The sequence below is a fragment of the Orycteropus afer genome, unplaced genomic scaffold (genome assembly GCF_000298275.1).
Source record: "Orycteropus afer afer isolate SDZICR_OR568_19922 unplaced genomic scaffold, OryAfe1.0 scaffold00466, whole genome shotgun sequence".
NCBI classification, from domain to species: domain Eukaryota; kingdom Metazoa; phylum Chordata; class Mammalia; order Tubulidentata; family Orycteropodidae; genus Orycteropus; species Orycteropus afer.
The window spans coordinates 1,038,695-1,064,085 of record NW_006922053.1 but is presented as its reverse complement, the minus strand read 5'-3'; the positions used below and the strand labels follow the sequence as shown (position 1 = coordinate 1,064,085).

The 25,391-nt window shown below is 58.7% G+C and overlaps 1 protein-coding gene across 1 annotated transcript in view; it reads left to right on the top strand.

Moving 5' to 3' along the window:
- The first annotated feature begins 16,721 nt into the window (after window positions 1-16,721).
- The window catches only part of SBNO2 (strawberry notch homolog 2), a 47,183-nt gene continuing 38,513 nt past the window's right edge, over window positions 16,722-25,391 (top strand). Inside the window, exons 1-3 of the mRNA XM_007954556.2 lie at window positions 16,722-16,826; window positions 23,002-23,078; window positions 24,557-24,686. Of these exons, the coding sequence (XP_007952747.1) occupies window positions 16,722-16,826; window positions 23,002-23,078; window positions 24,557-24,686 (312 nt within the window). The remainder of the gene's footprint in view (window positions 16,827-23,001; window positions 23,079-24,556; window positions 24,687-25,391) is intronic.

The following is a 25,391-nucleotide window of genomic DNA, read 5'->3' as shown; positions in this document are numbered from 1 at the left end:
CTGCGCCGCAGACTGAGCCATGTGAGCTGGCCCCTTAGCCTACATGGGCACAGCTATGTTGTCCCCAAACCCCTCCTCTCCACCTTCCAACTTCACGATTATTCTTGTCCACGCGACCGCTGTCTAAAGCCCTGTCAATGGACTTGGCAGAGGAAAGTCCCACAGGTCATCTGGGAACATTCGTGAAGGCCAAATACTAGACAAGGAGCCCTGGTGTGCAATAGGCGAGTGCTCCGCTACAACGGGTAGTTTGGGGGCTGGAACCCACCCAGCGGCTTGTGGAAGACCTGACAGTCTACTCGTGTGGAGATGACAGCTCAGGAGAGCAGACAGGCCAGCTGAACTCTGTCACATGGGGCCATTCCGAGTCAGAGCCCACGGCGGGCACTCAGCAACCAATCCCAGCTGCTGTTCTGTGAGGCCCCTCAACGGTCTGGGAGCCGGCTCCCACATCAGCATCTCCACGGAGCTGTGAAGTAACTCCCCTGGGGCCACAAGGCTCACCCGTGTGCTGCATACCCCGCCCCCAGGCTTCAGCGGCGCCTGAGCTGTGTCTCTGTTCTGTCCCAGGCCGTCTTCTGTGCTTCCCTGGAAATCCCCGAAAATGACTAATTCCCTTGAAATCCCCAAACTTGGCGGATTCCTTCCCGCTGAGACGACTGGGCCCAGCCTGGCCGGCAGACAGGCCCAGCTCAGGCAGAATGACCCATAGACAGCTTGTGGTCTCGGGAGAGGAGTGCAGATAGGCTACTGGATAGCTCTGTGACTCAGTTTTCCCACTGGAAGGATGCAGTCCTGATCTCTGAGGACCATTGTAGGGATGGGGCCGGCTTCCTGGGTGTGCACTGGCATCCACCAAAGCCCTGTGCTTAGAAGGACCCCATGCTGGATTTAACGCTCTGCTGCCCTCATCTTGAAAATCCTCATAATTTTTGAACTGGGGCCCCATGTTTCCCTGTCTCTTTGGGCCCCTCAAATCAAGTGGCCTATGTCGGAGGAAACAAGCCAATGCCAGCGAACGCAGTCTGTGCCCAAGATGGGCTTATTCGCCCTTTAGAGTCTTACGTACCTATGCTCAATTTGATCTTTTCATTAGCACTGAAACATAGTTTTGGGCCAAATCGCCAAGAACTAAGTGTACCAAAGGGAAGCTGACTCTGGATAAATCGCTCTTGCTCTCTGGGCCTCAGTTTCCTCCTCTGTTCCTTTGTGCCTGTGGGCTCAGATACAGGTTCAAGCTCTTGGCCTGGACTTTGTAGACAGACAAGATTTGAACATTCCCATTCTTTCCCCACTTCCCCTAGACCAGGCCCTTGAACAGCTTTTACTCTACCTAGACCACTCTTTTCTGTCTGGCTAACTTCTACTTAAACTTCAAAGCCCTAGCTTCAATGTCCACTTCTCCATGTAACTCTCTCTGATTTTCCTGGCAGATTTTACTCTTCCCTGGGGCTGAGGTCTGGTCTTACAGGTGGAAGTGCCTGGTGCAGCCTTCGTCTTCCCTAAACTGGGGGCTCCTTGAGGTCAAAGCAGAGACTGGAGGCTTCGCTGGGGCTCAGCTCTGCCTAGCTTAGCTCCAGGCACAAAGCTGCAGCACTAAGAGTTTGAAAGATGAATAAACAAGGTGGCCAAGCAAGTTTCAATTTCAGGGGCTTGCAATGGGTAAGCCTTGGTAGGCAGTGCGATGGGTTGAGGGAGAGGTGGCAGCACTGTCTTTACTGAAGACCTGGCTGGGGACTGGGTGGCGCTTCCCACACTGGACCTGCCTGAACTAGCACAGCCTGCCCCACGGTGGAGCCAATGGGCTCGAGTCACGGAGAAGCTGCCTTTGGGCTTGGCCACCTGCGCAGGGCCGCCGAGTCCCACCCTCTTCCCGGCAGTGGGGCAAATCCCGGCATTGTTTGCATCCTGCTCCTGGAAGCCTTTGTGGGGAGCAGCGGCCAGCCTCCTGCCCTCACTTGAAGTGTCCCCTGGGACTTCCGGCGAGCCCACGTGCCAGGCTGTTTCTGTTTGGGGTCTAGGAATTCATATTCTGGGGGGAGACAGATGAGTGGATTGAGAGTTATAACTGCTGGGGAGGTAGTAGAGAGCGGGACGGGGTGGAGGTGACGGTGGGGTGGACCTGGTCGCATGGAATCTGGAAGGAGGGGCTTTAATGCCAAGATCTGAGCGATTCAAGGGGCGGGGTGCACCCGGAGAGGGTACAGCGGTGCAAAGGCTCACGTTGCAGAGGGGGACACAGAGCCTCGGAGAGAGGGTAGGCAACGTAACAGGATGTCAGGCAGTAACAGGCCGGATTGAGATTCAAACCCAGGTCTCTCGGAGTCCCCAGCCCCTTTCCGGAGAGACAAGGAAGATTCTGGGCGGGGCTAGGGGTGGTGTCAGGGTGGTCCTCGAAGACGGCCCCGCCCCCACACCATACCACGCCCTCTCCGCCCCATTGGAGGCCACGCCCGCAACTTACATCGGGGCCCCGCCCCCGGCGGCATGACCGGAAGTGCGCGAGGCCCCCAAGATGGCGGCTGAAACCCGGAAGTGAGCAGCGGCCGCTGAGGAGCTCGGAGAAACTGAGGCGCCGCGGGTTCTGCGCGAGGCTGGACCGGGTCCGAGGTGAGGAGCGTCCGGCCGCGACCCCTGCCCTGCTCCGCCGCCTGAGCCCAGCGCCTCGGTCCGTCGGCCTTGCTCCCGCGGCCGTCCGCGCACTGGGCCAGAGTTCCAAGGTTCCAGGGTTCCAGGGACCACGGCGGGGCGAGCGCCGCGCGTGACCCCGCCCTCCGCGTCGACCCCCGACCCTGAGCCACGATCCCGGCGACCCGCCTTCTGCCCTGAACCTTGACCCCGCCCGTCTCCGCGACCCCCGACCCCGCCCTCCACCCTGAACCTTGACCCTGCCTTCCTCGGCGATCCCCCCTCAACCTTTCCTTCTAGGATGACCCCTGACCCCGCGCTTCTTGGTGACCCCCTACTTCGCTAATCGGAGATTTTCTGACCCGTCCTTTCGTCGTGCTCCCGATCCCACGCTCCTAGGCGACACTCTGATTGCTCCTGCTTTGGAAAGAACTATCCTTCTTTTGACTCCGCACGCTTCGGTGACCCCAGAACCTTATCTAGGCTGCCCCCGCAACCCGCTTCTCGGGAGTTCCCCGATCTTCCTTCTTGTGACTCTCCGACCCTGTGCACCCCCATGACCCCAGCCTCTCCCATCTCGGTGATTCCTGACCCCAGGTCCCCTTGCCCCTTCTTGTCCCCTCCCCTAATTCCACACCCCATCTCCTTCTTTATATCCCGCTTCCCAGGAGTCCGTCCTTTCCTGGTCTCCCAGCACAGCCCCCTCCAGCTTCCTCAGCCCTGGGGACCCCCGTCTAGCAACCTCTCCAGGGGCGGGAGGAGCAAAGCCTCTTGCCTTCCCTGAGGACCGGAGGGAGTCCCACATCTTTGGAATGGGGGCTTGGGGGAGTTGAGGCCTGCTGCCCTTAGATCATTCCGAGAGATGGACAGCAGGGGTCTGCAAAGTGAGATGGGGAAGTAATGGGCCCGCCCTCGTCCTCCAAGGACAGCAGGCGGGAGGACCCGCCCTCGTCCTCCAAGGACAGCAGGAGGGAGGATTGTGGACAAAAGTGTAGTCAGTAAGAGCCCAGACCAGAGTGGGGCGTAGGCAAGAGTGTGGGTGGACAGGAGGGTGAGGCTGGCAGGGTTGGTCCTGTCTTCAATTGGACTGTTGCTACCAGCTCAGACTCAGAAGACTGGGGCTGGTGGACCCTGAGGTACTAACCCAGACTAGGAGGGTGGTGGTGGGGGGTGGAGCCCACCCAGCGCCTCTGTGCCCAGGGGGAAGATCGGGGAGGCTGTGTCATGAGGTAGGGCGTCTCCCTGGATAAAGTTACTAACTTATGGGGAAAAAAACGTCTAAAAAGTGTAGTCCGGGCATCCCCTGCCTTCTGCTTCCCATAATGCTGTGGGTGCCCTGGAACATTCTTCCTCCCAGCTAGTCCCGGTATGGTGTTGTGTGTTTGCTACCCTGTAGCAGGGGTGCCACCCTCAGAGCTGGCCTGTGGTTCAGGGGCTGGCGTCAGCCAAGGGGAGCTAACTGTACCTGGGTACCCACTCTACCTGGCGCCAAGTTGGGTTGTCAGTTCCTGATTCTTGTACCCTCAGTGTCAGCCTCCCCGTGGGTGTGTGGTGAACATACTTGGAAAGAGAAAATGAGAGGTGGGGTCCTGGGGACCACAGACCCCCGAGGGAAGCAAGCCCGCCAGCTGTGTAGCCTTGGCCGAGGGGCGGCGCCCAGTTGCTGTTGTTGACTGACTCAGTGACCCCATGTGAGCGGAGCAGGGCTGTGCCTCACGGTCTTCGGCGGCTGGTTTTTCAAAGTTGATCACCAGGCCTTTCCTCTGAGGTGCTTCTGGGTGGACTTGTGCTTCCAGCCATTGGGTAGCAGCTGAGGGCAGGAAGGGAGCTCTGGTGGTGCAGCGGTTAAACCATTTGGCTGCTAACCAAGAGGGCGGCAGCTGGAACCCATCAGCCACTCTGCAAGATAAAGATGTGGTGGTCTGCTCCCATAAAGATCTACAGCCTTGGAAACTCAGTGGGGCAGTTGTGCTCCATCCTGTAGGGTGGCCATGGGTCGGAATCGACTTGGCAGCAGTAGGTTTGGTCTGGTTATAAAGGGGAAATCCGAGTTGCTTCCCTGGCTTGGGGCCTGCTTGCCCAGCGGGGGGGGAGGGGTGCTGTGTGGAGCTGCCCCCGGACCTGAACTCTTGTGTGCAGAGTGGCCGAGTGCTCTTCCCTAGACCAGGGACCCGGGGATGTGGTGGCACGTCCAGCGGCCCAGAGGACATGTTGATCAGACCGGGTCCTCTCTCTCCCAGTTTACTGGGGCTCCATGCCCTGCCTCTTACCAAGTGGGGCTGTGAGAAAGGGGTGAGGGTTTCTGAGTTGTCCCTGGTAGCATGGCCCCCTGAGGCCTGGTGAGGGAGCCGGCATGTGAGATCAGCCCGGGCTGGTGGGAGGGACAGCTAAGAGAAGGCAGGGGGGTCAGCACAAGGTCCTGGGAGATGCTGGGGCATGGGGGCACTTGGGCGATTCATATATGGGGGGGCATCCTGGCAGATGTCTAAGCCAGGCCCCCACGGGACGTGGAGGAGCCCAACGCTGGGAGAAGATGCTGGGGTGGGGTGAGGGGTGGGCAGGGAGCCCTGGGGCCCAGATAGGCGCCCAGCAGGCTGCTTCTCTTGTGGGCTAGGTTGTCTTTGAAGTCTGGGTGGGTGGACAAGGAGGGAGCCATAGGTGTGCAGGTGGCCAAGGGGAGGGTCCTCACCAATGTGGCCCTCTCCTGCTTCATGACACCAGGGGCAAGTCTCTGCCTGTGAGTGGGGAAACTGAGGCCCAGAGAGGCCAGTAGCCAGAGGCCTGGACCCTCATGGGTGGGGAGCAGCCCACCTCCAGCAGATGCTCCTCTAGCAGGGCTGCTCGTGAGCTATAGGGAATAAAGAGGTGACTGTGTTGGCCCAGAGGCCCCACTCAGGAGGGCTACCCTGGCCTCGTTAGGTGGCTTTGATGGGCCCTAGGGGATCAGCTTGTCTAGGGGCAACGCTGATCTCACAGTGTCAACATGATGGAGAAGGTTGACATGCCAGAGTCCCATGCAGGCCCCCACCCAGATTTAGGAAGTCCCAGGGTGTGCATATGTGTGTATACATGTGTGAGTACAGGTGTGCGTGTGCACGTGCTGCGTTCGTCCATGTGCATATGTGCTCATGTGTGATCAGTCTCTGTATGTCTGTGTATGTATATGTGTCCCTGTGAGCACATCTGTGCATGTTTGTGTATACGTGCTTTTCCACGTGCATGTTGCGTGCATGTGTGTTCCTATTGGTTCCTTGTGTGTACATGTGTGTGCACAGGCACATTGGTTTCTGTCCTGTGTGTACATGTGTGTGCATGCATGCGTGTGCTCCATGTCGGGAGTCACCAGTCATTTCCACAGCCCAGGGCTGTGTGGTTGGACAGCCTGTGGGAGGGCCGGGCACGTGCCGCAGGTGTGGTGAAGAACAAGGTCACCCAGACCTGAGTCTAGTCCCAGCTTGCCCCTCCTTGTCCCGTGTCTCCCAGTCCCACCTGCACCTGGCCCCTGTCCCCAGCCCTCACGTTTCTGGGGTACCTGCCTGCCTTTGCCAAGAGGCCATGTGAGGGGCTAGGTCCCCGCAGACTCTGCAGAGGCTCTGTAGGGTGGCAGCCAGGGCAGAAAGCAGCCTTCCTTCATTGTCTCTGCTGATTGACCCCAACTGAGCTGACTCTGCCTCACCTGGAGAAGGTGTGAGCACGGGGGTCAGGTGAGGATCCCGGGTCCCTCACCTGCTTGCTGGCTGTGGAGGGAAGAGGTGGTGTGAAGGGATGTGAGAGGCCAGGCTGGAGACTGCACGCTCTGGGACCCCACTCTGAGGTGAACAGCGGGGTTTGTGAGGCAGGAAGCGCGTCAGTGGCTGTCAGGCCCGGGGGAGTGACTTCTTATGGGCGTGGATCACCTTTGAAAGTGAGGGAATGCTCTGGAATTAGAGCACGGAGGCGGCCCGGCTCTTCAGGTGTGCTGAAAACCTTGAGTGCACACCACCCGTGTCGTCGTCGTTAGTCGTCTGTGAGCCGGCTTCCGCGTGTGCTGCCCTGTGTGCCGGAGCAGAGGTGCTCCATAGGGCTTCGAATGGCTGATTTTTTGCAAGTAAATTTCTGGGCCTTACTTCTTAGGTACCTCTGGGTGGGCTCGAACCCCCAGTCTTTTGGTTGGTAGTCCAGCACAAACCATGAGGGGATGATTTCAAGATGTGCGAAGTGTATACACATACGTGTGTGTATTTATGTATATGTACACGGACACACACACACATAAAATTCATAAACAAAGACCCATTCCAAGTTTTGGGGGGCCTACCTGTGGTGACTGGACACATAGGCCAGGTCACCTGCTGCTGGCCCCCCAGTGGGGGAGTGGTGCTGTCGTCCTGTTTATGAGGCTCAGCCAGGAGCCCCTTGCCCCGAAAGCTGGGGTGTCCAAGCCCTGCCCTGCCTCCCAACAAGTGCTGTGGGGGGTGGTACTCGGACCAGAGTAAGAAGGTATCCTGGAAGGAATGGCCAGCCCCCCCAGTGGTGAGGCTCTGGACCTGGGATCGTGTGTGTGGCATGGCTGGGGAGTGCCTGGGGTCCGGATGCCCCTGACTGGTACCCACAGTGGGGAGTGGGCTAAGTCAGCTCCCCTGTGGGTTCTCTAGCAGCCCCCGTGGGGGTGTCATCAGGGAGCTGATGCTGCCTCCTGGGGGTACTGACCCTGACCATAGCTGCCCTGGGCAGTCCAAGAATGTGCACAGAGCAGAGCAGGGCCGGTCGGCGGGCACAGGGGGTCTGTAGGGCAGGGTCTGGCGGCAGGTGCAAGGGTCTCTCATGAGGCTGTGCCCTCGGGGACGTTTACTTGATGCCTGCTGTGTAGGGCTGGGATGCACAGGAACCAGCACCCCTCCCAGACCCACAGTGGGGACACCAAGGCTGGTGCTGCCCTGGTTGTGCAGGTCCCGGGCCTGCTGCTGGCCTGAAGCTGGAGAACGCAGGCGTTGGTCCCGCAGCCCCTACTGTGGGCCCAGTTTATGGGGACCCAGGATCCCCCCAGTGTTGGCCTCAGTCCTGGTCACGAACCCCCAAGTGAAACCAAAAGCAAGGCTGCTGGCTCTCTCGTCTGAGGTCTGCTGAGGGACGCAGTTAGTGTTCCCGGGGCGGTCCCTTGCTGTCCTGGGAGGAGACAGCTCCCATCAGCCAGCTGGGGTCAAAGGCTGTGCACACAGGAAGCCGGCAGCTTGGGGATGGCAGGAGGGATGGATCGGGTCAGTCGTGGCCAGTAGAGTTTATGGAACTGAGCCACTGTCATGGGCAAGGGGGAACAGGCAGAGGGAAGAGGAGCTGGCCAGGTGGTGGGGTGGCCTAGAGGGGCTGGGGGCAGCAAGCGTCCCTCTATGTTGACCTCCAGCCGTAGTTCCTAAGCCCAACTGCAGCGAGAAGGTGTTCTCTTCAGCAACAGAGGTCGGAGGTGAGCTGAGGCCAGACTTAGCTTGCAGGCTGCCTCAGCCCTCCTGGCCTTGTGCTGGGGCCTTGGTTCCATGTGCCACCTGGCCCCACCCCCTGCTCTCTCAGAGGGGGCTGTGGTGGCATCCAGGGTCCTAGGAGAGTCCTGAGCAGGGCCAGGGTCCACGCGCCCTCCTGTGCTCACTGTGGCAGGGTCCCCCTCAGTGCATTTGGGGAGGGGTGGCGTGAGGCCTCTGAGGAAGAGGCCATGGACGGGGCACCTGGGCCCTGCCTGGCTTGGACACGGTCTTCCAGGAGAGGGACGATGCTGCTTACAGGGTGCTTTGGAGAGTGAAGCGCTGTCTGGCAGGCTCGGGGAAGGGGCATGGGACATGGGGCCTCAGTGGGTGTCACTCATGTAGTGGGATGGTCCAGTGGTGTTGCAGGGTAAATGGCAGTTCTGGAACAATCCTGGCCACGTGGGAGCTCGGGCCCTGTTTGGAGTGTGGCTCAGAGCACACGTGAGCCCCGAACGGATGTGGGGACTTGTCAGGCAGAGCCAGGGTCCCACATGGTGGAGGCCTGAGACAGATGCCTGACAGGGGAGGGGCTGGGGCTGGGGTGATGGCACCCCCACCCAGGCTCACAGCCTCTCTCGACAAACCAGCTCATCCAGGAGCCCAGGCTGCATTCCTCTCTGTGGGTGTACAGGCCCTGGCTCAGCACCCCCTGGGCCCCGGGGAGGCTCTCTGCAAGTAGAGGGGCCTGGCCTCACCTTGGGAGGAGAGGCTGTGGCGGGGTTCCCCTGGGAGTCAGGTGCTGGGCCTCCTCTGCCTTGGGCCATGAAAGGCACAGAGACCTGGAGGGTGTGCAGCCTCACCTCCTCACTGTCACCCAGGCTGGGCGTGGACAGTGGTCTCATCGGGTGGGACCGTGAGGCCTGCGTTGGATCGTGCCCAGGTTCTGTGCGTCGCAGAACAGCGGCTCCCACAGTGCACACACCCAGCCCTCCCTGGGCCCCGGGTCTGTGCTGCCTTCCTGACAGAGGGAACTTTGCAGATGGGGGTGAAGTTGGGGATGTTACCAACATCACCAACCGCCATCAAGTCCCCCCGACTCCTGGCAACCCCACGTCTGTTAGAGCAGCAGCGGCCCTGTCGGGTTCTCAGTGCTGAGTTTGGTAGCGGTTCCGTTGGGATTTCAACGTGGATTTTCGGAAGTAGGCCTTTATTCTGAGGTGCCTCTGGGTAGACTCAGACCCCAACCTTTGGTCAGCGGCTCAGTGTGTTCACTGTTGCACCCCCAGGATCACATGAGCCTGGAAAAGCGCCGTACCTTCTCCGGCTGGAGGCTGACAGAGGTGGAAGGGAGGCTGCAGATGGGAAGGTCCAGGGCTCGAGTGTGCTGCTGGCTGGAGGTGATGGGGCTGTGTGATGGGGAGCTGAGACATGCCTGCCAACAGGCTATGAGGTGCTAGGACAACTGCAGGTACCAAAGGGGCAAGGAGGCTGCGTCTTCCGACCTCTAACCCCACAGGAGGAAGACAGACTCACCATCAGCAGCCCAAGGCCTACCCCTGCGAGGCCAGACATGGCCTCTCCCTCGAGCCCTTTCACCGACCCTGAGACCACCTGTTCCTCTGCAGCACCCACCACCTCTCTGCTGGGTTCAGTAATTCACTGCAGGGGCCACACAGAACTCACAGATTATGGGGTTTGTTAGGAAAGCACCAGGCTACAATTCAAGTTCAGGAAAAACGCTCAGTCTCTCTCAGCCCACCGTCTCTCAGCCAACAGTCTCTCTCAGTCTCTTTCTCAGCAATGCGTGTCTCTTGGTGTCTCTTTCTCAGCAGCAGTCAGAGAGACTCCTTCCGCCTCTAGGAGGCCTCCTTTTGAGCCTGGCAGAGTGGCCAGACTAACCAATCCCAACATCAGAATTCTGAGCACCTGAGAGAGAGCGAACTTCCCAGAACATTGCTTTGTGCCACTCGCAGCAGAAATACCCCAGGTGGATAATGTTAACCATCAGGAGCTCTTCACTTGCTCACGGCAAATTCCACCACGGAGTTTACAAAGACTTATGGCTAGAAAAGCCGTGCCAGGTAATTTACTACACCACAGCAGGTCACAGCCACAAGGAGCTGGATCCTGAGACCTTTGTGTGAGCCTGGAAGTGTGTGGCCCCCGTCACACCTCCTGCTGAGAGTGACATGGAGGTTTCTGCCCTGTGAGTGCGGAGCCAGCAGGACTGTGAGGAAATCTAGGAATGTGTCTAAGCCACTGAGCCATGGTCACTTATCAAGATGGATCCTGGCTCTGCTGGGGCGTTGGGCCTCCTACTGCTCGGGCTCTGCCACTCCCAGATGTGGGCGCACGTGCAGGTGTCACGTATGCCAGGTATGGTTGCTTGATTCTCAGCTTAAAGCCCCTATTCCTCCTGACCCCTGACTCCTCCAGGCTTGGCCAAAGGCCCTGTGTGAAGTCTTTGGGACCCAGGCTGGGGAGGAGCTGGAGGGTAGTGTCTCCTGCAGGAGGCAGCACGGCCACTGTCACACTTGGGTGCTCTGGGAGCCTGGCATGGCAGTATCACAGCGTCCAACGTCAGGCAGGGAGGGAGTCTCTTCACAGCACGGGCCTCAGGTGAACGGGGAAATCGGGGCCTAGTGGGATTGGGCTAACATCTGCTCAAGCAGAGAAGACTCGGGGGTCAGATGGGACCACGAGCTCAGCATGCCCAGAGTCTTCCGCCGTGCACAGGTGAACACAACCTCCAGCAGGTGATACCCAGAAGAGGAGACCAGCACGGAGGGCGCCACTGGAAGCTGCTCCTCCCCATCCGAGTAGCTGGAGATTGAAGCCCTACAGCGGCCAGGGCGGTGGGGACTCTAGTCAGGGTGCTGGCCAGCTCCCCACCTGGCTGCCAATAGCTCTGTGCAGCGCGGCCTCCCCTAGTGCTCTTGGGAGTGTGTGCCACCTCACCCTGTGCCAGGGAGCCCACCAGGTGATGGGCTCTGCTGGCTGTGGTTCTGCCCTGGCCTGAGTGCGACCCCAGCCCCTCAAGCCCACGGGGTCTCCGTGTCAGCATGCGTTGCTGCCGCAGCTCTGTATGATCTCACGCGCCCCTCCTGGACCTCCACCTGGGCTCTGGTTTCCCCCCACGTTCCTCCTCAGTGGACGCTGTGGCCACTTGCACCATCAGGTGTGTGGGCCGAGTGCTAACCACTGCCATGGCATTGCACTCACCTCCCTGCCGCCTGGGGACTTTGCTGGCCAGGCCTGACTGACTGCTGAGAAGTCGCCCTGGTGGGTGTCTGGGGACACACTTCAGAGACAAGGGTCCTGCAGCTTGATGGTGCACAGGCGGCTGCAGCAAGCCCTCTCTGTCCTGCGTGGCCTCTTGGGGCTGCTCTTCTCACCGTGTGTCTGTCTGCGTGCTGCTCATGGCTGCCCCCTGCACATTCCCTCTGCCCGTGGGTCTGTTGGTCTGGCCATTCGTTCTTCAAGTTCTGACAGAGCCGGGCCTGGTTTCTGCCCCAAACAGTGCTGTGCCGAGGACAATGACAGCTGAGCAGGCTGAGGGGCCGGGACCCGGTGGACGGTGGGCTGGGGCTGTGGGGCTCCTGGCTCTATTCTGGCCTGGATGCCAGGTTACCTCTGGACACTCTCTGGATAAGTGTCCTGTGCCCCTGCCCTGCAAGTCAGTCTCCTTAGATGCTGTGGGGTCTCCTGCATGAGTCTTCTGAATAGGGGACCTGTAGCACCCCCAGGACACCCGGCTTTGTGCATGAGCTGGCCACAGGAGGGGTTTTGCAGTGGACGATTTCACTACTTCCGATGCTCGCTGGCCCTGGTTCCTCCTTGCCTACTGTCTCTGGGCCAGGGACGTTCACCTCCCAGCCCCTGCCCCTTGTCCTTCACTTCCTCTGGAGGGTCTTTACTGGCAGGTGGGGACACTGTGGCTCTCCTGTAAGCTCAGGGCCATAGCAAGTGAAGACCTTGAAGTTGACTGCCAAGACCCAGGCCATGGCCATCCGAGTCTGGAGCCCTGTGGCTGTACCCGAGCTCTTGGTAGGCCTCAGTCCCCCAGAAAGCATGGCTGGGATGGTATTGAGATCAAAGATGCCTGTAATGACTGTGTCTAGGGGGCTTTCCTCGGGGAGCTGGGGTTTGAACCCATGCCCACAGGCTCCCAGGTCCTGGCCACACAGCCCCATGTGGATGGGGACATGCATGGGCTTGGCAGGGTCCCAGCCACACAGCCCCATGTGCTGGGGGATGTGTGAGCTTGGGGGTGGCCTCTCTGGAGGGGGCTGAACTGGGAATTGAAGATGAGCCCCCTGACCCCAGCTGTGTTCCCCCAAAGGCTCTTTGTCCTCTTTCCCTGAGACTCCAGGTCCATGACTCCTGGTCTCCCCTGAGCAGGGGTGCAGGGGTATGACCGTGCCCGGCTTTGGCACCAGGGCTGCACATTCCAGACGCCCCTGGGGACGCTTTAGAAATTCGAGTCAGACGAGTTCTGGGCCAGGCTCGCCCCCTCCCACTGGCCCTGCAAGGGCTCCCTGGGAGCTGGGCTGAGGGTCAGGCTTGGCTCTTGGCAGGGTTTGCTGTCCCCAGCTTGTGAGTGTCCCTGAGACCACTGTGACCAAATCCCACATACTGGGAGCTAGGGGCAGCAGCCACTCGTCCCACTCAGTTCTGGAGGCTAGGAGACTGGACTCAGGGCCACGCTCCCTCTGAGGCTTGGGGGGAGGATCTTCCCTGGTCTGTTCCAACAGCGAAGTGTGTGTGTGTGTGTGTGTGTGTGTGTGTGTGGCATGGTATGTGTGTATGCATGTGTCATGTGTATATTGTGTGTGAGTCTGTGTGTGTATAGGGGTATGTGTCTCTGTGTGTGTGTGTATAGGGGCATGTGTCTGTGTGTGTGTGTGAGTCTGGGTGTGTATAGGGGTATGTGTTGTATGTGTGTGTGAGAGAGAGTCTGGGTGTGTATAGAGGTATGTGTCGTGTGTGTGTGTGAGTCTGGGTGTGTCTGGATGCATTCACATGTCTGTGAATTTGTGTGTGAATGTGAGTCTGGGTGTGTGTGCCTGTGTGTGAGTCTGTGTGTCTGTGTGTGTGTCTACTGGTGTGTGTCTTTGTGTACCTGTTTTGGTTTTCTAGTGACGCTCTGATTGATATACCACAAGTGAGTGGCTGGAACAAATGCATTTATTCTCTTACAGTTTAGGAGGTTAGAAGTCTGAGCTCAAAGTGCCAGTTCCAGGGGCTGGGTGAAGGGACCTTGACCTTGACCTTGGGCTTCAGCTCTGCCTCTGCTGGCTGCTGAGGCTGCCAAACCCAAGGTTGATGGGTAAAATGGCAGAGTCCCAGGATTAGCAAGCAACATGGCAGGCCACTAGTTTAAGTCCAGAAAAAGTCCCAAGATCAGCAGACAACATGGTGGGCCACTCACTGATGACTCAGCCAAATGCAGGATCCAAATGTACCAAGAAGCTCAAGACCTTTCTGAAAGCTTCTCCTTATACACAGGAAGCAGACCACATCCCTAAGGCAGCTACTCAGCTGTTTGTGGCAGATCCCACCATAGAGTTGATTACCAGTCTCATCATGGGGAATAACTACATCCAGCTGGCCAGCTGCTCAAACCAGGCCCAGCCAAGTGGACACACAGCCTTAACTACACAGCATCTGTGTGTCTGTCTGTACCTATGTGTGTGTCTGTGATCTGTGTATCTGTGTGTGTATTTGTGTGTGCCTTTGTCCGTGCATGTGCATGGACATTCTCGTGACGTCAGTTGGGCTGGCCTCACTGGATGGCGACGCTCCCTCGCTCAGCACAGCTGCTTAGTGTATTATGACTCTGACTTTTGTTGTTTTTGGTTTTTGCGTTCTCCATTTTCATCATTATCATTATTTTTTAATGTTTTATCGCGTGAGAGTTTACCTGATAAATTAGATTGCCGTCCGGGTGGCATCAGTCACTTTCCCCACAACAGGCCGCCGTGCTCCCCGCTGCCTCGTTCCATTTCTGGTCCTCTGGTCTCCCTGCCCCTCATTTTCTCATTTGTGCTCTGGAGTCAGAGATGGGGCCAGTCTGTGACGGAGCACTGCACTCATGGGCAATGGCTTTATCCTGTGTGCCAGTCTGTCATTTACTAACAGGTGACCTCAGGGGACAGTCTTGGTTCAAGGATTAAAGAGTGTCGTAGACAATGGTCTCAGGGAGCCCTCCAGTCTCAACTGGTCCCGGAAGTCTGGGCATTTTAAAGATTTTGTTCTGCTGCACGTGCTTCTGTGCTGTCAGGGTCCAGTGACTGTGGCCCTGGTCAGAGCGGTCGGTGGTGGGGACTGGGTACCACGTAGTTCCTCTGGGCTCAGGGTGGATGAGGCTGTGGACCACTTTCTTTGAGTCTTTGGTTTCCTTTCTCTTTTGCTTCTGATGAGTAGAGTCCAATGGTTTTATCTCAGCTGGCCGCTGACAGTTTTTAAGGCCCCAGACATTGCTTGGCTCATGAGGACATGGCGCAGGAAGTCTGTGAACGCTGTTTCACCAGCTGACTGGGTGGTTCCATTTTCATTCATTATTTTAAAACAGAAGAAAAAGCTCATTTAAAAGTTAAAAAAATAAGTCCCATCTCTGCTCACAGTGACCATGACCCCAAGGGAGGCTGCCCAGCCTTGGGGCTGGGGCTCTGGAGCAGGGCCCACAGCCTGTGACGTGACTCTCAGCCTAGCAATCAACGGGCCTGTCCCAGGACAGCCGTGCAGCCTCGTGGTGTCCCTGTGGGACAGGGTTGGTGTGTGGTCGCCCGAGCTGGCTGTGGAATACAGGCCTCGTGACTCTTTCATGAGCGGGCAGATGGGCCCAGCACGGCTGTGGCCACTCCCTCCGCGGTGGAGGGGACTGGGGAGGCGGGACCCTATCTCTGTCCTGGGCGTCTTCAGGGCTCTCTGTGCGGGGGCAAGTGGAGTGGGGTGAGTGTCAAGGCTATGCATGGAGACTGAGAGGTCTGGGTCTCGGGGTCTTAGGGCTTTGCTTCCCAACGCAGCTCCAGGAGACTGTGCCAGGAGGGCTGGGGGTAGGGGGCACTCAGCCAAGAGTCTGGGAGGGCCAGGCCATGAGCTGTGAACAGAGACTTTCCCCGTGGCCAGGGTGTAGTCCTGCTGCCTCTCACCAGAAGGGGCTGTCCCATCCCAGGTGCTGCCAGCAGCACCTCCCGACGGGTTACCCCTGGCCAGGGGGCTGCCCAGAGTGCAAGCCATGGCCTCCTGCCCCCCGTGCAGCCTGCACTCTTCTGAGCACCGTGGGTCACTTCCACTTGAGCCATGTAGCCCCTGAACCCGCTTTTTCCCGGTGAGGAAACCAAGGCTTGGCAGAGCTGAGATTCCCACTGAGCTGTTGCAGGTGTTAGGCTCTCCGGCCCCAACCCTCCAGTCTTTCTGGGGACTCGTGAGACCTGGGACCACAGAGGACAAGGCTCCTTGTTCCTCCCCCTGCGGGAGGCTGCAGGGAGGTGTGGCCCCTATGGCAAGAATGGATGCAGGGGATGGGGCAGGTGGGAGGACCTACAACCTTCTGAGCAGCCTTCCATCAGAGCCCTGGCTGGGCCCCCAGGCCCCCAAGTGGCTCTTGTCCTGGAGGCTGCCAGTGGCTGGGGGTTCTTGCTGGTGGCAGGCCTGCCCCGCCCACCTCGCCCTGGGTTGCACAAGCGCCAGCATGTGGCAGTGATGACTGGAAGTGACTGGAAGTGCCAAGGCTTTCCGCACATCCTCACGGGCTGGGCTGGGCTGGGCTGGGCTGGGCTGGGCTGGGCCGGGCCGGGCTCGGGAGCGGCTGCCGTGCCTCCTCCCCTTCCCGCTCCCTCAGGTCGAGGTTCTGGAGGGAGCAGTTGCCTGGCTGTCTGGGGTCCCTGCCCATAAGGGGGGCACACAAAGGCCAAGGAGCAGAGTGGCTCCTGGTGCTGAAGGGCCCTGTGACACTGTCCCGGGGCTGACCAGTGTGTGTGCATAGTCTGCCTGCTGGTGATGAGGACAGCAGCAGGCTTGGCCTGATGCCTGTCTGCCCAGGGCCCCTTGGCACAGCCGGGCCTGGCACCTGAGGACAGGGCTGGGCAAAGCTCCCTGAGACACTTGAGGTGCTGGCCTGGCAGCTGGCCTGGCGACTGGGGGCAGAGGTCAGTTCACAGTGTGCTGCTCATGGCCCGGGTGGTAGGACAGGCCACCTGCCCCGGGGGAGACCTGGCCCTTGAAATAACCCTTGGGGTGCACAAAGTTCCAGGTCTCCTTTCTTGTCCTTGGCTGCAGAAGGCTCTGACCTAGCATTCCTGACCACTTCCTGGTGGGCTCTTTCCTGGACAACACTTAGATGATGAGACCCCAAGGTTCCCAGGAGGGGCCAGGCAGGTGGGACCTCCCGGGGACTGGAGGAATAGGGCGGCATGGGACCGTACTCAGCACTAGGACATCCTGAATCTGGCCCCCACCCCAGGGAGAGCCCTGGCTGGTCGCTACCTGTCAGGTCAGGACTGAGGGGTGGGCAGGGCCCTGCTGCCTGTCCGCACGTGCAGGATCAGCGTCAGGACATGCCTGTCTCTCTCATAGGACATGATGCCACCACTGCTGCCCAGTGAGAAGTCCAGATAGAGGCCACGCAGCCCAGGTTGTGGAGCCTGCCCGCCCATGCTTGCGGTGGGCCCTGCCATGGATGGGGACTGCCCCCAGCGAGAGCCCCCGCCTGTGAGCAGCATCCCGTACGGCCGGCCCCCCTGCGGCTCCAGTGCTGAGGTGAGCCCCGGCCGCGTGCCCTGTCCCTGGCAGCCCCTGCCCTTTCTCCTGGGTCCCTGGGTGAGTGGCGCCATGCCTGGCTGAGGATCTGCTCACTGTGGAGTGTGGCCATGACCTGGCCTTCCCAGGCCAGTGGCTGGGGCAGACCCCACGGGGCCTCCAGTGGGTCCAGGCCTAGCCCGCCTTGTTTCCCCCTGTGGAATGGTGGGTAAGCCCCTCACTGTCTCCTGGGAAGGGCTGAGCGCTGAGCTCACTGTCCGTGGCCTCCAGGCCTCTGTGCCTGCACCTGCACTGGGGCTCGAGTTCAGGACCGAGGTGAGGCAGTTTGGAAGTGTTGGGATGGTTTCCAGATTGGACTTTTGTGATGGACTTTATCTCTGAGAGCAGCTCCAGGTTCCCAGGAGCATTGTGCAAACGGTGCGCGTGTGTGGCCCGTCCCTGCATGGTTTCCATCCTGTGTTAAAGCTGTGCCACTAACTGCAGTCACCACTGAAGTCTCTGCTCTTTGGGCCTTGAGCGGCACAAATGGTCACGTGCGCGTCTGTTACTCAGAAGGTTGGGGGTTCGAGTCCACCCGCTAGGTGCCTCGGAGGAAAGGCCTGGCCACCTCCTTCCACAAACGCAGCCTCGGAGGACCCTGTCTAGCCCTGTTCTCTGACACACCAGGTCCCCAGGCGTCGGTGTCAACTCTGCGGCATCTGGGCTCGGTTCTCCCTGGGTTAGAGTTGCCGTGAAGACCTGCTCTTTCTGTCATCCTGCCCTGTGGCTGCTGGCAGAACACCTGACCTCCCTCTGCTCCCCCAGCGCCGACCACCGTGGGCTGTCTCTCGGTCTGCACAGTCCTGCCTTCCCCAGCATGTCTGACAGTGGGTCGTGCCTCCAGAGCCACCAGCAGCGGGCTCCATGCACTAAGCAGTGCATTGGGCTTCTTCCAGGTCTTGGGGCTGAGTGCTGGCTTCTTGCTGAGGGCTGCTCCCCTGCTGCCTCCAGTTCTCTGTGGATGGAGCCGTTTGTCCAGTCCCCAAGGGGAGGGTGCTGGGCTGCTTTGGGGCAGATTTTAAATTACGGGTACCACCCTAGCCTGCTCAGCTTATGTCCAATGTGAGAGACCCAGTGGCTAGAAGGTTCCAGAACCCACAGCAGGCCGGGCCTGGAAGTCCATTTCCTGGGGCTTACCCAAGGAAGAGCCAAGGGCTCTCCCCACTGTAGCCCACCTGATGGGGGCAAGGAAGCCTTGTCTCCGTGAAGGCTGCTCAGGCAAGTGGACATGCAGGTAGCCTCAGGCAGTACCAAGCCTGGGCTTTTGGCTGATGGGACTCAGCACGTTAGGATGGCCTTAGCTTTTGCCTCCTGGTCACTGATTTGGGGTAGAGACCCAGAAGGTGGAGGCTGTTCCAGAGTGCACCAGAGGTGGGGGTGCTGGGGGGCAGGCAGGAAGTAGAGTGAAGGCAGGCGTGCCAGTGTCCTGAGGCTGCCCTGTCCTGGCATTCTCTCGCTGTCTGGAGGCCCCACGTCCAAACTCGGGGGGGGGGGGGGCTGTGCTCTATGCTCTCTGCTCTGTCTGGAGGCTCTGGAGAAGGGGCCTTTCTGGTCTCTCCAGGCTTATGGTGGCCCCAGGCGTTCCTGGCTAGTGGCCCATCTCTCTGTCACCATGTGGCCATCTGTCCCACCTGTTGGTCTGGGTCTCTCTCTCTTTTTTTTTTTTTTTCTGATTTGGGTGAAAATTTACAGAGCAAATTTACTTTCCATAAGCAGTTCACGTACGCTTTCTCTCAGGATAGTGACCGCAATTTTCCACAATGCAACAGCTCCCCTCCCACTTCCTCCCCAGTTACCTCTTCCCTATGTCCATCCCTCCATACATTTCTGCCCACTGAGCTGTCTCCCTGTGTATAAGCAGCCCTTCTTTTTCCCATGATTGTTCTCTCTAGGGAGTGTATCTACCTCAGGGAAATGTTCAACTCACATGCCTGTCTTTTGTTTGGCAGGAAACCACAGGTGTGGGTTCAGTTCCAGACCTGAAGGGCAGCTAGGGGGGCCATAGTCTCAGTGGTTCCACCAGGCTCTAGCAGACCAGCAAACCTGGTCCCCCCCTTTTTTTATTTTTCTCCAAATGATTTTGAGTTTTGTTCCACGTTGTTCTCCCTCTCTATCCAGGATCTCCTACGTAGATCCCCTTCCAAGTGGATGACAGTGGTAGCTGGGCACCATCTAGTTCTTCTGCTCTCGTAGTCGTATAGGCTGCAGATCAGATGGCGTACCAGTCGCTAGGACTAATTGTTTCCATGTATTTTTCATTTTCTTCATTCTTCTTTGCTCTGGATGAGGAGAGACCCATTGTTGCATCTAGATGGCAGCTTGCTAGCTTTTAAGATCCCAGTCGCTACTCGCCAAACTAGGAGGTGGAACCATGTTTTGTATAGTATGTTATGCCAATTGAGCTTGATGTCCCCTGTGACTATGGTCCCAAGCTGTTTGGGTCTCTTCTGTGGATACCAGCCAGGATGAGGGCCCACCTTAATGTAGCGTGGCCTCAGGCAGACCGATTACGTCTGCACAGATGCTTTCCAAACGAGGCCACGTTCAAGGGTGCCGGGTAGAAGTATATTTTCGGGAGATCACAGCTTGGTCCAGGACAGGCGGGTCTCCAGGAGCTGGAGGGCACATTGCTTATGGGAACCCTGAGAGGAGCCCCCTGGCGAGATGGGGCCAGGCACTCTTCCAGTGCAGACCCCAAGTGTGCTTTTGGCCCAGATGCCCCCACGTTGTGTCCTCAGGTGACAGACAGAAGCAAGGTTACGTAACAGAGCCTCTCAGATATAGGGGGTGGGCCACTGCAGGTGGCTTAGGCAGCTGCAGGCCTCCGCTGCACCCAGTTCCTGTCCCCTCTCCACCTGGAAACCCTGTGACCCTCTGAGACCCTCCCCGCGCTCTGTCTGCTCCTCGTGTCCCGGCGGGTCCCCCACCAGTGAGGAAAGCCTGCTCATTCTGGCGCTGCTGCTCTGCCCTTGGAACCAGAGCGCCATTGCCCCCCCCCCCCCCCCGCGCCCAGGTCTCCTTCCTGCAGCAGCCCATCATTTTCTTAATTGTTCCCCTGCTGCCAGGTCTCTGGGGCCAGCCCAACTCTCTGCCTCTATAAATAGCTGGCCAGTCCTCCTCCCTCCCAATCAGGCCCCGGGGTGTGCTTCCAAAATGGAATTCCTGGGTCAGAGTGAGTGCCAGCGGGTTCGTGGCCCACAGCTGTCCTTGTGCCCACAGAGCAGCCCACTGCTAGGGCAGGTGTGAGGGCCGGACAGGCTCCGAGGGGCACGGGGACTGCTTGGCGTGTGGCGAATGTCTTCCCATGGTGGGCCCTGCAGCGAGCGGGTCCTGGCTTGAGCTCTGAACATGCTCCTGCAGTCAGAGAGCATGGATGTGAGGGAGCTCCGAGTGACGAGCCACCTCCCCCCACCCCACGTGTCCCCCTCTGTGCAGCAGCGTGAGCACTGAGGCCGCTTTAACAGTCGCTGTGGCAGCCAGGCCATGCCATGCTGGGGACCTGGTCCAGGAGACCCTGCAAGCCTTCAGCAGCCCCACCCTGAGCTTCTCCCCGCTGACACTGCTGTCCCCGTGGTCAATGGCTCTGGGTGTGGTCAGGCCCTGCTTATGGCTTAGGGGCAGCCTGCATTTCTTTGTCTCTCCTGAGTATTGGCTGGACCAGTCCACTCAGAAAGCGCAGGCATGGCCAGCCCAGGGCTGCCCAGGTCCGGGGGACGGCCCCTAGGCTTTCTGTGCCACGGGGTGGGCGATTCAGCGAGGAAAAGTTCAGTTCAGTAAAGCCAGTCGCTGCCATATCTCCCCTGACTCACGGTGGCCCCTTACCTGTCTGAGTAGAGCTGGACTCCATCCCATTGTCTGTGGCAATTTTGGGGAGCAGATTGCCAGGCCTTTCTGAGGTGCCTCTGGGTAGACATGGACGTCTAACCTTCTGGATAGTAGCCAAGTGTGTTCACCATTTGTGCCACATCGAGATTCTAAAAACAATGAAGCCCACCTTGATAGAGGGCTCTGGTGGCCTATTGCCTAAGGCATCTGACTACTAACTGGAAGGCCAGCGGTTCAAATCCACCAGCCACTCCTTGGAAGGAAGACTGGGCAATCTACTTCCATAGAGATACCACCTCGGAAACCCAAGGAGGGATTTCTATGAGTCAGATCCAACTTGATGGCAGTGAGTTTGGTTTTGGTTTTATACCTTGATAAGTCTGAACTTCCAGTAACAGAGGGTGTCTCAGTTAAGTACGTCCTGGGTATTGCATGTGGTATCCTTATACTAGAAGGTAAGTGGTTACTTATCAGAACTCAAGTGTGACTTAAGTGTCCTGTGTCCTGTGTTTTACCTGATGACGCTGTCTGTCACCCTAGTGGGACCTTCATCTTCCTGCACTTGTTGCCTTGTGGCCAAGGGGCAGTTTTTTTGTTTTAATGTTTATTGTGATTTGAGTGAACGTTTACGGAGCAAATTCATTTTCCATACAGCAGTTCATACATAGTTTATCTCATGACATTGACTGAGATTTCCTACAGTATAACAGCTCCTCTCCCACTTCCTCCCCATAGCCGCCACTTCCCTGTGTCCTTCCCTCCTGTTCTGGCTCCCAGTGCAGCTCTGACAGGAATATACCACAGATGGGATGGACTTAACAAACAGGAGTTTATTCTTACAATTTGGAGGCTTTAAGTCCAAGTTCAAAGTGTCAGGCTCTAGGGACTGGGTGAAAGCCCCTCAACCTTGGGGTCCAGCTCTGCCTCCTGCTCCCAGCCCACTGGAGATAGAGGCATTTCTTCACTCAGACAGCTGCTGGCTGCTGAGGCTGAGAAGCCCCAAGGTTGACAAGTAAAAAGGCACAGTCCTGATGTTACCAAACCACACAGCAGGCCTTTAACTTAAGTCCATTTTAAGTCCCAGGGTTGGCAGAGCATAGCAGGCTGCTGAACAACGACATGGCTACATGAAGGGTCCAAGCGTGCCATAGGGTAGAGACCATTCCAAGGCTTCTCCTTATATACAGGAAGCAAACCACATCACAAAGGCAGCTACTCAGCTGCTTGTTGTAGATCCCACCCTGGAGTTGATTGCCAGCCTCATCATGGGGAATAACTACCACCAGCTGCCCAGCCACTCAGCCGGGCCCAGCCAAGTTGACACACAAACATAACTACCACACCTCCCATGCACTCCTGCCCCCTGAGCTGTCTCCCTGTACATACGCTACCCTTCTATTCTCCCATGATTGTTCTCTTCAAGGAGTGTATCTATCTAGTGTAAATGTTCAGCTCATATGCCTGTCTTTTGTTTGGCTAGAAGCCACAGGAGTGGGTTCAATTCCAGACCCGAAGGGCAGCTAGGGGCTCAAAAGTTTCACCAGGCTCTATCCTGGTCCTTTTTTTTTTTTTTTAATGATTTTGAGTTTTGTTCCACATTGTTCTCCCACATCCAGGATCTCCTACATAGATCCCCCTCCGAGTGGCTGACAGTGGTAGCTGGGCACCATGTAGCTCTGGTTTCATAGTCATATAGGCTGAGGATCGCATGGTGTACCGGTCCCTCTAAGTAACTGTTTCCATGTGTATTTGGTTTTGTTCATTCTTCTTTGCTCTGGATGAGGAGAGACCCATCGTCACATCTGGATGGCCACTTGCAAGCTTTTAAGATCCCAGTTGCTACTTGCCAAAGTAGGAAGTGGAACAGTGTTTTTGTGTAGTATGTTATGCCAATTGAGCTTAATGTCCCCTGAGACCATGGTCCTGAGGCCACAGGTCCAACTACTTGCTCCCTCTGAGTAGCTGGCTGTGGCCAAGAAGTTGCTACAACCTTGTCCCAAGGGCCAGCTTTGAGGTCACATTCCAGGGTCTGTCACTCACAGGAGAGGAGGGTCACTTGGTAATGCTCTAATTGGCTTTCTGTCACACAGTGAGCTCACAGCAGAGGCCTGGCCTGAGCCCTTCTCAGGCATCAGGCCGGCTCTGTCATGCAGATGAGGAAACTGGCTGTGATGGTTGGGCAGCTTACCCCAGGGGACAAGGCCAGGAACCCTGGCTCTCAGCCTCTCACCCCTAACCTGGCTTATAGCCCTGGCTGGGTCCTTGTTGCCCCCACTGCCCAGTGTCTGATGCCGCCCTCGTTGTCTTTCAGAACGCAATGCTGCACTGCGCCTGGTGGAATGGCTACTTCCCATCGGCGCCCTACCCAGCCTTCTCCAGTGAGAGCCAGTAAGTGCCGCCCTGGTGATGTCACGTGTGGGTCTCGAGGGAGGGACGGCAAGGGGAGGGCGAGTCCTGCCAAGGGGCAGCAGGTCAGGGTTCCGTGCTGCTGAGAGCTGGCCCCAGACACACGGAGGCGATTAAAAACTAACCCTTTGGTCCAGCTGAGCACTGAGGGGCAGACAACCACAGGCTGCATGGGGAGGGGGGACCAAGGAGTGGTGAGGGGGCACCTGAGGGAGCCCTCCCACAGAGGGCGGCAGCTAGCTGGGTTCTGACGCATAGGTAAGAGTTTCCTGGGAAGCAAGCTTGCTGGCAGGAATACCTTAGGCCAAGGACATGGTTTGTGCAAAAGGCCTGAGGGCACGTGTGGGCAGACCAGGCCTTGCGGAGACTTGAAGCTTCTGGAGTGACTGCCGAGGAAACAGGGATGGGGAGGGGAGAGGGCCTCAGATGGGGCTTGGGAACTTGTTCCGGAAGCAGCAGCAGGCCATTGGGGCAGAGAGGGTTCTTTGTTCCTGGGAGTTGAGGGAGGGTCCGGCATGGCCCCTGCACTGGGGCTGCTGGCCCCCGGGGGCTCGTCCAGGGCTCTACTGCTGCTGACCCCAACCCCAGGCCTTGTTCGGGAAGAGGCTTTCGGTGGGGGCGCAGGGGGCCTGGTCAGGCTGGGCAGGGCCCTGGGGTGGGCGTGAGATCGGCAGAGTAGAGCAGGGCTGGCAGGGAAGTCTCCAGGTTGGGCTTTGGGATGATACCTGGTCCCTGTCAGCAGTCCCCTGAGAAGAACGCTGATACTCTGGGGCTGTGGGTGGTGGGCAGCAAGTGCCATGGAGCTGGGGACAAAGTGGCCCCATCAGTCAGCTCTGGGCACCCCCTCTCCTTTGGCAGTGTGCTCCCCCAACCACTGGAACCTAGCAAGGATTCATTCTGAGAGCTAGAAAGAGCCAGCCAGGGGGAGGCTGTTCCAGGCCTGCCAGGGCGGCCATTTCCCCGCAGAGACCCTGAGCACCTGGAGCAGGCCGGCCCCTGGGCGGGGGCAGGAGAGAACCACAGTGAACGCAGGTCCCAGTGTCCGCCTCCAAAGGAGCAGGGCTACCTCTGCCCCCCAGACCTCCCCAGCCAGGGCCGGGGGAAGGGCAGCCCCGGGGTCTGAACAGTGCTGTTTCCCGGGAGGCTGGGCCACAGCCTGGTCAGGCAGGGCTTGGTGGAGCTCTTTTAAAGGAGCCTCAGAATGCTCTAGAAGCCAGGTGGGGCTCACGTCTAGGGCCTCCTGACCACAGCAGTGAGCCCTGGGCAGCCTCCTCATGGGCTGGCATGTTCCGTGGCCCTGTGACCCCAGCTGACCCCCGTCAAGGCAGGGCCAGGCCTGCAGGGGCCTCAGCAGATGCTGGTGGAGCCACATTGTGGGTGGGGGCTTGTGGGGGCTCTTTTAGTGGGCTGGTGAGATGGGCCCCACCCCGTCCCCAGTCACCTCTCGTCTCTCTCTGCAGCCAGCTTGGGCTCCCCGCCTCCTACCTGTACCCAGCCGTGGGCGGCCAGCCCTGCCCAGACACCAGCTACATTCCCACGGTCTCCACCTATGGCCCCAGCTTCCTACCAAAGAGCAGCGACTTTCCTCAGGTAGGACGGCCCTGCGTCTGCAGCCTCACTCTGTCCCGGTGCTGCAGAGCGCCCACCCAAGGAAGCCCTAGCCACCCTCCCTGTCGGGGGCTCCGCGAGGCCTCTGGCTGTGTGTGGGCATTCCTGTGGGGGCAGAGGGGTGAGGTGGAGTGGGCAGACATGGCTGGCCTTTGTCCCCTTGGTCTCCATAGGCAGTGAGTGTATAGATGCTGGGATCAGGAGATGCCCAAATTACCCATAGCTCTGTCTACAGCCTCACTCACTTTTCTGACCGGGGCTCTGCCCATGGCCCCACTCATAGACCTCACCCATAACCCCCCAAAAAGGCACATCAGACCCCTCACCCCCCATGATCCCCCAAAGACCCTCCCCAAAGCCCCATCTATGGGCACGTGGCTCCACCTTCAGGCCATGCCACCCCTCCAGCTCAAGACTTCACCCACAGGCCCTGCCTACAGCCCCACCCACATGCCCTGCCCATGACCCACCCCCAGGCACATGGCCCCACCCACAGCCCCACCTGAGGCACATGGCCCCACCCACAGGCCCTGCCCATGACCCACCCACAGGCACATGGCCCCACCCACAGCCCCACCTGTAGGCACATGGCCCCACCCACAGGCCCTGCCCATGACCCACCCATAGGCACATGCCCCCACCCACAGCCCCACCTGTAGGCACATGGCCCCACCCACAGCCCCACCT